The sequence below is a fragment of the Elaeis guineensis genome, chromosome 1 (assembly GCF_000442705.2).
Source record: "Elaeis guineensis isolate ETL-2024a chromosome 1, EG11, whole genome shotgun sequence".
Taxonomy (NCBI): domain Eukaryota; kingdom Viridiplantae; phylum Streptophyta; class Magnoliopsida; order Arecales; family Arecaceae; genus Elaeis; species Elaeis guineensis.
Window position 1 is genome coordinate 122,552,383 of NC_025993.2, and position 12,436 is coordinate 122,564,818.

At 36.3% G+C, this 12,436-nt stretch overlaps 1 protein-coding gene across 4 annotated transcripts in view; it reads right to left on the minus strand.

The window, feature by feature from the left end:
• The window catches only part of LOC105038878 (heat stress transcription factor A-5), a 22,069-nt gene extending 10,246 nt beyond the window's left edge, over window positions 1–11,823 (minus strand). The window contains exons 1-4 of one of the 4 annotated variants that reach the window (XR_003799858.2): window positions 11,476–11,823; window positions 10,120–11,355; window positions 6,432–6,534; window positions 326–440 (exon numbers count right to left, since the gene is read on the minus strand). Coding sequence is in view for 2 of the 4 variants with exons in the window: in XM_073261645.1 (XP_073117746.1) it covers window positions 10,168–11,355; window positions 11,476–11,724 (1,437 nt within the window). In the remaining 2 variants the exon portion in view is untranslated. Of the gene's footprint in view, window positions 1–325; window positions 441–6,373; window positions 6,535–10,031; window positions 11,356–11,475 lie in introns of those variants that run through there. The other 3 variants (XR_012143210.1, XM_073261645.1, XM_029262669.2) reach the window with 3 other exon arrangements.
• Window positions 11,824–12,436: the final 613 nt, after the last annotated feature.

Here is a 12,436-nt window from a genome sequence, read left to right on the forward strand (position 1 = left end):
ATAAATGAATGGCTAAATAAATATTATAGTACTATATATACAATCAAAAGTAATTTATAATTCATGACTGAATAAGCAAACTATGTAATACAGATCAAAAAAACATTTTTTTGCTTTGATATATCATATTTTTGCCTTAAAGATAAGTATCGAATAATGCAATTACAAAAGCATATCTGCATCTCTAAATTAATCGAAGCTAGAGCTATGTAAAAGAGGCCCCGGTAGCCTTCAAGGCCCTCTTCTCTTGTGTCTTCCCCAAATTTCTCAGATCATTAGAATTTAAGTAGAGGGAAACATTAAAAAAAAAAAAAAAGGTTTTTACCTTTGCAGCCACCGGCATTCACCTACTTTGATGACCTCTCATGATCGCAGGCACGTTCTCACTCAGCTTTCATGGTGTTCATCTTCGGCCTTCCTTGCTTCCTAGTCCTACATGGCTAGCAAAAACAAATAAATAAATAAATGAATAGGGTTCTCATGAATTAATAGAATTAGGAAAGAAAGAGGAGCTATATTTTTTTTCTTTTCTTTTTTTCTTTTTCTAGTATATGTGAGTGATTAACATGCCGGAAGGACAAACTAAAGAAGACAAACATAAAGCAGCCCATGGAATCATATTGAGGCAAGAGAAGAGTTGTCTATTAAGTCACTAGTTGTGTGAGGCGCACGGAAGAGTCTCTCTGTCTTTAGTGTTTCTCTCTTTACTTCCTCTCTCTAACATGATCTAGAGATCCCAATTCAAAATCCTTTCTCATTGTCCTATGTATTAGAGTTGATCCCACAAGAAGATCCTAAACCACTTTGGTGCTTGGACAGCTTGTCAAACACATCATCTCAGCCCTATCAAGTGTTTTTGAAATTGATTATTGATGATTCTTGTAAAACCATCCTAGCCGTGATGGTTCATTGATCGAATTACTTAAACCTAACCTATCTAGAGCCATCGTCGCCTAGAGAACCATCCTTTCTTATGATGCTGTTAAAGTAATCAATTAGAATTGATACTTCTTTCAATGTCTTTAAATAGGTCTATTGGATTCCTATTGTTGAATTTTGAAGGTTCAAGTGGAAGAGGCAAGTAACCCATACATTTTTTTATTTGTTTGGAATTATTGGTTATATTTTATTATAAAAAATTATTTTATATTTTTTTAAATAAGGATCAAGCATACAATATTACTCATGTTTTATCATAAAATAATAGTTTCATAAATATTTAATAATTAATATCTAATTTATGAAATAGAACCTCTGCACTTATGAAATTTATATTTTTATTAATATTAATATCTAATTTGTGAAATATAACATTAGTACTTACAAAATTTATATTTTTAGTATGAAAAAAAATGATTGCATGATTTTCTATTGTTGAAGATTATTTATGGACTATGAATTCTATAAAATTATCTACTGTCTTATTTATATACAATTTAAAAAAATATGATCGAATGAAATATAATTTAATAATATTTATTTTAAGAAATATGGAAAGATGCTCTTAGATAGATATGTATAGTCCTTGAAAGCGAAAAAAATAATATTTGGAGCTAGCATCCATACACCCTTACTAACAGGTAATAGTAGTTGTCATATAATTCTCAAGGATAATAGTAGTTAGTACACGATTTTACTAGTAGATAATAATAATTAGTATATGACCCTACGAGCAAGTAATAATATTTGACATACGATCATTTCAATAGATAATAGTAGTTAGTATTTTGTTCATTACGGTCCTATTATAGATATAATAGTGACCTTATTGAATTATGATATGATTAAGTGGCAAATAATTTATGATTTTATGTATACTATACACTTGGACTCATGTTTATGAAATATGGATGATTTGTGCATGTAGAATTGGCCTAATGACTTGCTTTATCATACTGAACTATGAAATACTTTATTTTAAAATAATTATTACTTTCTTCAATGATGCATTACTTATATCAAACTCATGCTTGATCCAATAAAATAGTATAAGATTTATTTACTGAGCTATATAGCTCATATTTATTTTTATTTTCCTTTTTAGAGAAATAAAATCACTAGGAATGAAGGATGATCCATGTTTAGAGTTCATGCTAGCGAGTTTGAACATTTTGCAGCAGAAATTTTTAGTTTTTTTTTTATTTACTACTAATTTATAATTATAATTTTATAAATTTATATTTCTAATGTTATGAATTTTGAGGTTATAGATTTGGTATTTAAATTTGAATTTAGTCACAATGAATCGATATTTATTTAATTATATAATGGATGATGGATTTGGATATTTTATGTTATTCAAGATGATTGTTAGCTTCGTATTATTGTGGATTGTATCCGTCGTAGCATGATCGTATTATGTTCCAAACATGAGGTGTGGCAAGTTAAAAAACTTACAGCTAATTAGTTGACCAAAGAATTTGCTTTCCAGAGGACATAGACTGCTTGAAAAGTTGGAAAATTTGAAGGCAAGCGAGAACAACTCTTTTCGCTGAGTCAGTTACAATTAGGTTTATGTCTTTAAAGAGGGTGTCATAAGGTCTCATAGAGATGTTGTTTCCAATCCTTCTGATAACCATGTCTGAATCTCCTTTTTGTATTACTCTAGTAGATCGCAAGATGAATAACGAAGCCATAAATCCTTCCCAAGCAGCTTAAAGTTCTGTGCGAACAATTGTAGAGGCTACCAAAAGCCAATAAACTAACTTGGAGAAATTTTCCCTCATGATCTCTAGTGATGAACCCAACACCGATAATTCCATCCTTGAAGGAGCCATCGAAATTAATTTTCACCATTCCATGAGAAGGGGTATCAATTTTGGCTACCACAGGAGATGCGGACAAGGGGATGTTGGAGCTGCAAATACCCCAGTGATAGACTAGGTAAAATTTCCTTAGAAGAAACCTCCAAGAATTCGTTCATAAATTTGGTACTCAAATCAGCAATTAATTAGTAACTACGATTTATATTTCTAAAAGATTCTTCTGTTCTTTATAGTTCATAGGATTAGGGGTGGTAATTTGATCCGAACCATCGGATATCCGATCCAACCTGATTCGAATGGGATAGATTTTATCCAATCCGATTAAAATACGGGGTGGGTATGGATTTTAAGAATAATATCCGAAGTGGGTATAGATCAGGTACAAGTAATAGTATGTCCCGTCCCGAATCCGACCCAATATATATGTATGTAGTACATATATACGTCTATACATATGTATGTATGATGTATGTATGTATATATACGCAACCCAAAACCCTAGCTATCTAAGCTTTCCATATTCGGCCACTCTACCTCCCTTAAGCTTCCGTGCAGCTGCTCAAGTCTCCCATCCGATTAAGACTCCTAGAGATAGAAAAAATAGAAAAAAATTGGATGAAAATACTCCCCCTAAGCTTTCCGATTTTGCTACTCCAAGCCTCCCATCCAATTAGGACTTTTGAGGATAAAAAAAATAAAGAAAAAACTGGGAGAAAACAAAGAAAAAGTCAAGAAAAACTAAAGAAAAGTGGGAAGAAAAAAAGAGAGATAAGACCTTTTCTCATGTAGATTGTTATTTTTTTATTTTTATTTTTTTTCTTTTCATTTCTTTATCTATTTTTGGAGATCTATGGAAAAAGAGAGCACCCGCAGGATGTTGGAGAGATTGGAGGGGTTTCCTATGTTCTGATGGGATTTAATTCCTATTCGGCCACTCCAAGCCTCCCACTTGATTGGGACCGTTGAGGATGAAAAAATAGAGAAAAAACTCAGAGAAAACGAAGGAAAATCAAGAAAAACAAAAAAAAAAGTGAAAAAATTTAGGAGATAAGATTTAGATTGTCATTTTTTTTTTTTGCTTCCTTTTATTTTCCTTTTATCTTTTTCAGAGATATGTGGGAAAGGAGAGCACTTAGAGGGATTATTTAGAGGGGTTTCCGAGATTCTGATTAGATTTTTTTCCTTCAAGTATATAAGATTCTGTCCAAGTTGTGGCGGTATGAGTTGGTTCCTTGAGGTTTTGAGAGCTTAACTTGATAGAAGCATGATAGTTTATAGAGTTGGGGATTTTTGATTGAAAAGATTCTTTTTTGTTTCAAAATTTTCAGACTTTGTTTTACTGTAATTTTTTTTTTAACTATATAGAAATTTCGAGTATATCTGATCCGATCCAATTCGATTCGTTCTTGAAGCCCTATCCGACCTAGTCCGACTCGAGATGGATACGGATCGTATACGAATATAGATTTTTTTTCTGACGGGATGGGTATAGATATCAATCGATCCGATTCATATTGGATCCGTTACCACCCCTACCCATCCACCATAAGCAACGGCTGCCTATGTATGCAGACTGAGCAACCAATTGAAAGAGAAGCAAGCAAAGAATACAAGTAGTCAAAGCTTAAAAAGGTGGAGGACCTTGTACCGACAAAATGCCAATAGTTCTTTGCAAGGTCTCTTCCACACCACAAAGTCGCAACAAGTTGCCTGCGGTTTGATGACTCTACGCGCCAACAAGGATTGGTCAAGAGTCATATACATCCGAGTAAGGTAGGTTTTACTAATCACAAGTAGGGTAAGTCCGTTCCATTCGAAACGGACACCGAATGGGCCCATAGTAAATTGCAACCCGTCACTGGTTTCAAGCTGCAAGGATATTGTATTAATACAGGCCACATCCCCAATCTACGACGGTGCATGCGATATTCTCAAACGAGAAATTTTTTGTACACCATGCGGTATAGAAAATCCGACGTGCATTATTTTCTCTGATTGGATCACGTAATCACCGCTTTTCAATGCATATTTAATGCCTATAAATTGATATTTTTATTTAAAATTTTATATAATGAAAATATCTTTTAAATTTTCTAATATTTTATATAACTTCTTGTTATATAACTTTCTGTGAATATATATGACTTTCTATCATATGACTTCATGTAAATATATATAACTTCCTATCATATAACTTCTTATGAATATATATGACTTTCTGTGAATATATATGACTTCTTGTGATTTTCTGTGAATATATATGACTTCCTGTGAATATATATGACTTTTTGAGAACATATATATGTTCACAGGAAGCCATATATATTCACATGAAGTTACAGAAAGTCAGATAGATATATTCACAAGAAGTCATATATATTCACAGAAATTCATAAGAAGTTATATATATTCATAAGAAGTCATAAATGTTTACAAAAAATCATATATATTCACAAAAAATCACTCAGGTACACAAAGAATTACTCATTCCCAAACATGCCCTAAAGGGCCAAATATATTAAGCAAACAAGGTCCAATAAAATATGATTCGAAGACATACCAACGGATCATATCAGTACGAAGTATTTTAAGACTAAGCAATTTCACTTTATTATCAAGGAAATCTAAAGATTCTTTAAAAGCTGGAGCTCAAGGTTACATTTATCCCTTGCGAGGGCAATTGTCTAACTGACAGGATTGTGTGACGGAGGGGTCAACAAAAAACTTTCCTCCCTGGAGAGTAAGCTCACGACTGATATGATATACTTGGTCTAAACAGACGTATTCTAAACGAGCAGACGTAGTTAATCGGTACATAGCTTACTGTGCAAGTAGAAGCACAGATGCACACATGCATGCATTAAAAATAAAAAATTAAAAAAAAAAAGGTTAATTCACTAACCATGACATTCTTCCAATGAAGAAGATTTTGGGTTCAGTAATCGCTGTTAAAATCTTCAAGGATATGATCAAAAATCATTCTAGAATACATCTATTTAACAAACAAATTGCACCACTTGATCTTCTGAAAGACACCCACCCCCTAGGTTCCGCAACATAACTTTGCTCGACAATGGCAGGATCCAGTTATCTCACGCCTCATGAATTTATGAAAACCTTACAAATTCTATTACAAAGCTTCCTCCTCTTTTAACTAAATGAACTAGAAAAATATTAAATAAAGAAAAAAAGAAAAGCAAAAAGAAAATCAATAAAGACTTTGTTAACCCCTCCACAGCCTTTTAGCAGAGTTTGGTCTTTTAATGCACAGGAATTATTTGGTAGTCCAGAAGGAACAAAGGTCCGCGCTATGGGTCTGCTGTTGATTGCTAGAAGTTCATCTTAAACAAGACAAAAAAAGTCATCACAACTGATTGGCTGAATGTGAATTAGATATAAATAGGTTATGACACTGAACATGATTTTAAAAGGTTTTCTAGAGAAACTGTATAATTTTCTTATTTCCTTTTCAACAGAGTTTGATCCAATTTTCCTTGCGTGAGCCCTCTATTTTTCTGCTTCTAAGCACTTTTATCGTAGAATTTTTGTAACAAAATGTGAGTTTGTAATTCCATATTTGAATTATAGTTTTTAACTGAGACTAATATTATTTTCAAGTTCTGTCTTTGTACATAAAAAACATCAAATGTCCCTAAGCTCCCTTACCAAATTGTATCCTTGTAAAACTTAGGATCTCCTTTCTTGAGAGTACAGTGAATCCACTGGACCTGATTGATTCACAGATTTGAACAGTTGGAACTCCCTCCATCTGATACAAACCATCTTTACATCAAGTTATATCTAAGCATATGAAAGAGTGCCAATCACATATTCCATGTGCATATCTACATGAGATAAAGATAAACAAAGGCAAATTTGAAATTATTGAGCAAAAGCGGAAGACAGGTGAGTAGAATAGCGATGGAACGAAGACGGTGAAATTAAAGGAATGCTACCTTAGATGCTAGATATCTTTCCAAATTTCTCCTTCAAATAGTGAATCTTTACAAGGAAATCCATGGCTGAAGAAAATGTTATCATGGACTGGTCTGCACCAACCAAAAAAAATGACAACCCTAGCTTCATAGAAAACAACTGCTAAGGTGTTATTTTTGATCTAAAAAGTTAAGCAAATACGCAGGTTCCCCTCAATCCATTGAAGCAGTCCCATATTTGTGGTGGCAATTCTATTTTATTATCTATCATCCCTATTGAAGCAACATTATAGGCAAACAATAAAAACTCTGAATTTCCTTTATACATTTTCCTTCCAATACGAGGCATATTATCATTCATATAGGTAACACTGTTTTGAATGAAGATTGTTTGAAGATGTTAAGATGTGTATGAGACATGGTAAGGTTGAATTGAGGGAAGCCTAAGAGATTAAGAAAATACTCGCACAAACTTTAGAGATTTTCAACTAGCATCATTTTCAGATCTCAAGTGCAGGTCTTAGAAGCCTTTTGATTGCTTTGATGATAATTTGCTGTTTAAAGTTGAGTTATTGCATTTTTGTCAGTTTTTCAAAATTTCTACCCATATCATTTCTTGTCTAACCTTATAGTTAGTTGTCACCTTATCATCCTAATTTACCAACTGTTTCTTCTATAAGTTTCATACTCTCCTCTGGCTACTGACATGACAATGAATTTACTACTGACAGAAAAAACTTTACTACTGAATTTAGCCCTCCCCCACACCCCGGCCCAAAAAAAAAAAAAACAACAACCACTCATCAAAGCTCGAATAATTTGGTTCATGGACTAAAGCAAAAATCATCATAATTCAAAAAACCCTGCATAATTAGGATTCTCATCTTAAAATAATTCTGGAAAACCCTAGCCTGAAGATCTTGCACCATTCTATTGGCACCAAACACAGCTGTTAACACATTTTGAAGCTGTAAATTAAACATCTACCTGGTGAATGATTCCTCACTTTCTGGTGTACCGCTTTCAGCTAAGCCATATCAAGTCAAGTGCTAATAATTAGTCATTCAATTACCACTTTTAGAGAACACTGCCCAAACTTAATACATTCCAAAGAAATTCTCATATACAAACAACCTTATTCATGTTCTCTAGTATTACCTTCCTATAAAGACAAGAAGTATTCCCCATCAAATTGTAGGACTAAATATTCCCATTTCAAATCACCACACTCAGGCGTTAGTGTCTGCACAATGTTCTTTCTAGACTATTATTCTCGATCTATGAAATCTCAGACCTGCAAAATCTCTCTGCTTATTCTAAATATTTCGGAATATATCCTTCATGCTTCATGATTAAGCCAGCTATGATCCCATTTCAGTTGTACAACTTCATCACCATTAGGGAAATCATTTCCTGACATCCCTCTTCCCATTTTCTCTTTACCCCAATCTTTGGTCCAAAATTTCAGCTCTTGCATCTCCTTCAGAATTCAAACTGAAAGTACCAATAGATTATATGTACTCCAACAAAATCAAGCTTCCTAGACAGTTGGCTTGTTGCTCTAGCCGCTTGCCTCCAAAACTGAGCTCTCTGTTGTGTTTACAGACAGTCTTTAGCCCCCACAATCATCCAACCCTTTCAAGTCCTTCCATGTATTATAGGTCACCCCCTATTGGTCATGCATCATCTTGTCTATGCATACATGCACGCGTGCACTAGCACATACATACACACATATCAAATACTTGATTTTTTCTATAATATCTGGATTGCATGCATAGATTTTTACCTTTATTAGTTGTCTTATTACTTTCATGTGACCTGTGTGTTCCAAATTTTCTTTTAAAGCTTCATGGTCATGTTTACTTAAATGAACTCCTCAAAATCTCCCAATCTATCTGTTACTTATTTTTCTATAACACATGATAAAAATAAAGAAAAAGCAAGGAAAATGAAAGTATGAATGTGAAATGGCATGAATAATATAAATGCCTGTTTACATATTCTGGTTCATCATGGGTTGACAGTTCAGTCAATTTTGTCCCAAGAAGATAGCAATTAATCAACATTATAAAACTAGTTAAATATATGATACCTATTTAGAAGTGCAAAATCAGAAGTGTACAAAGCTTACGATCTCCCCACCATCCCTGGGAACTCTCCACAGACACACATGCACGCTCACTCATACATAACCATGCACCCACAAACAAAGATCATATGGGTCATGACTCTAGATGGTATAAACTGCACAACCATTTTTAGCTTATATATTACCAAATACCCTGCTATGAGTATATCTCCAACCCAATTCTTAGATACAAAGTTTACAAATGGATATTAAGATTTTAATCATGGTTTAAATCTCCTTTTCAAATTCTTTTATGTCCCACTCTCCTCTACTTTTAGTTGCTCTCTCTCTCTCTTAGCATGTGATGATTGGTTTCTCATCTTCCTAACACCACAAGTCTTACACTTGATATAGGAAATTTTGAGAATCCACTCCCTTACCCCATATATATCACTTATTAGGGAATTTACACATTCATACACATGAATATACATGTACTTTTGTACACATGAACATACATGCCGTCCCCATGTACACAGCTGAACATGCGTAGACAATTTTGATTAATTTACAGTTAGATTATATTACATAATATGGTTGCACAAAGTTCATGGATCTTTAAAAAGAGTTGTCACAGAGTAATAAATACAATAGCTTTATAGAATGCATCACTAAATAATTAAGGACTATATAAGTTATGATCTCCTGTTTTAGGCAACATGGCAAAAACTTTCTCGCTTCTCTAGATTATGGTACAAAACTTTGTTTGTTATACCACCAATGCGTATAAAAACATCTTCAGAAGTCAGAAGAAAACTAAAATTTTATCAGTGAAAACTCGTCACTTACTCAGGGAAAATATCCTTGATGAGAATTTTTGCTTATAGACTATGTTTGGAAAAATATAGAAACTCATTGTACTTTAAACATAAAGCTATTAGAGTGACAAGACATGCTAAACATAGAAAAGGACCATGAAAAGAACCCAACCAAAGGAGAAAGAAGGTTCATGTCAAGTAAAAGAAAACATTGACATATGATGTAAAGGAAATCCATTGGCCAATCACTCAAGTAATTGAATAAATCACTTTAGTTCTAAGCTAGACATAAGTCCTTTCCCAATTTTCTACTAAATATATACGAAAAATGTTTTGAGATGAACAGCAGCAACTATCACCATGTAACTATTTTTGTTGATTTGGAGTAAAAGACCAACTCATCAAGCATTAATCCACTGTCAGATTTATGTACACATGCATAGAACACTGGATCATGATTAGCTTATATTAGATGAAACATTCATACCATAACTGCAGATTGTACCAGGTTTTTGGTTTTGAAATCTTACATGTATCTCATGGTACTGAACCAAAGAAGAGACTGTTGTATGAGCAACTCAGAGAGTAAGCTGCTCCATATCTTTTCTGTTTCTCCATATGTTCTCGTTGACTTGCTTCCTCTCTTCCAGTTGCTCATCACCAGGATTTGCCCTGAAACTCGAGCTCGCCTCTTCAGTGTCTGAAGAACCTGGCCTTTCGGTTAGGAATTGCTCCCAGAACACATCATTCGCTCTTCCTTCATGAGCTGCAGGTTCTTGATTGCTACTTGGAGTGATCTCTTGCAGAGAGGTAGCTTTTGCATCAAGGGAAGTACTTTGGATATTCCCAACAGCTTTACCAAGATTGTCATCCTTATGTATGTTAGATGCCCCTAACTCGCTGGCATTGGCAACACCATGATCGACTGAGTTTGAAGTTCTACTTGAATGCTGATTACTGTCTATTTGCATTGAAGATGAAGCAAGAGTGAGATTCAAATGGCATGAAAAGTGCCCATCCCCTTCATCAATTGCTCTTGGAAGTAACAAATTCTTCGTTGGACATATAGATGCCCCGGTATCCGAAAGATCTAGCGGCAGTGGTGACAAAGGAAGGTTTTCCATTCTTCCAACACCGCACTCAGGTTGCTTCATGTGCGGGCTCCCGTTATCCTCATTGGAACTCTGAGTGCTCGCAGCGACCAAATTATCCGAAATAGCCGGGCACAGCTCCAATTTCAGCTTATCACAAAAATCCATGTGGAATCCATGCCCGACGTCGGATTTTGAAGTGCTGCTATGATCATCATAAAAGCTATTTTCTGGGGCCTCTTGGCAAGACTCCATCTCCGGCAATCGCCTCTTCTTATGGATCGCCGAGAAATCCACTGACGAAGACACTGCCATCTTCCGAAGATTCTCCACGAACCGGGGGTTCTGCAAGGCCCTCTGCAAGAAAGCAATCATCTTGTGCTGCCGCTGCTCCATCTCGGCCAAGCGACGCTCGAGGTCGTCGAGCTGGATCTTGGTCCCGGGCTGCTGCTGCCTGAACCGCCACAGGTCGGCCTGGAGGGCGGCCTTCTCCCGCGCGAGCCTCTCGATCTCCTCCTCCAGCGCAGCCCGCTCGGAGTAGGCGAGTGAGCCCGGCGGGTGACTGTGGCTGTGGATGGGCTTGCGGCGGTGGATGTTCTTGAGCAAATGTTTCTGCCCCTTGACGAAGTCCTCGTTCGCGAACTCCCACCTCTCTGGATCGATCTTCCGAAAACCCTATCCATCAAGATCGAATTTTTTACTTCAATCGCAGATCAATTCCATCAAAAAAAGAAAAAAAAAACAAGAACTGCTTGGAATCTACGAGGGAAAACGAGCTAGGATTTTAGGGCTTACGTAGGTATTGAGCTGTCGGATGAAGCTGGAGAAGTTATTGTGCTTGAAGTAGGTGGGGAGGAGGCGAGCAGCGAAGTCGGGGTGATTCCAGACGATGAAGCTGTTCTTGGCGGGGCTCCAGGAGACGATGTCGTCGGTGGACGAGTCGTCCACCATGTCGTAGGTCTTCAGAAGGAAAGGAGCAGGGCCGCCGCCGGCGCCGCCCCCTCCGCTACCGCCGCCGGTCGCGTCAGGCTGGCCACCTTCCATCGCTTTCTTGGATTTTTTTTTTTTTCCCTTTTCCGGGCTCGATGGATCGTTCTGTCGGCACTTCTTGTTTTGGGCCGTATCGGGATGGAAATAGAGTAGTTGGTGACGAGAGGGGAGGGTAAGGAGGGGTAGACCAGAGAAGGTTCGAGGAAGTAGTCGTGGGAGCGTTGGGCTGTGGGGCCCGGCTAGGTTTGGTGGGCACCGCTCTTTGACGTTGGATTTAGATCTGGGTTGTGCGACCCACCCGTTTTTCTAATAAGGGCCCTATTGCATTGAATCAGATCCGGTTCAAAACAAGTGCTCACTAGATGTTGCTAATAAATAGTGGAGAATTTTACCCCAGAAAAAAATGATGGAGAAAAAAAAAGATAATCAATTATCATCCATGATCCACCAAAAAGAAAAGCAATATCAAGGGTTTCGTCCAACCCTTCTTTGGACAGGATGCCGGTGCCAAAGAGGGCCACAATGGACCTCAATCCAGTGGTTTCTTTAGGGGTTTCCTCGAATTAACCATCAAATGGTTCCAATAGGAGGGAAAGGGTGGTGGATTAGCCACCTCCTCGGCTTGCAGGTGATTGGTTGTTTGCTAGAGCATTGGATCTTGAATAAACTTGGTCATAGATCATCCAGGATAGTCATTGCTTCACATGGAAAATGGCTTGAGCTATAGAGGAGGATATTATTGCCCTAGAGGAGCGGTTCATAGAAT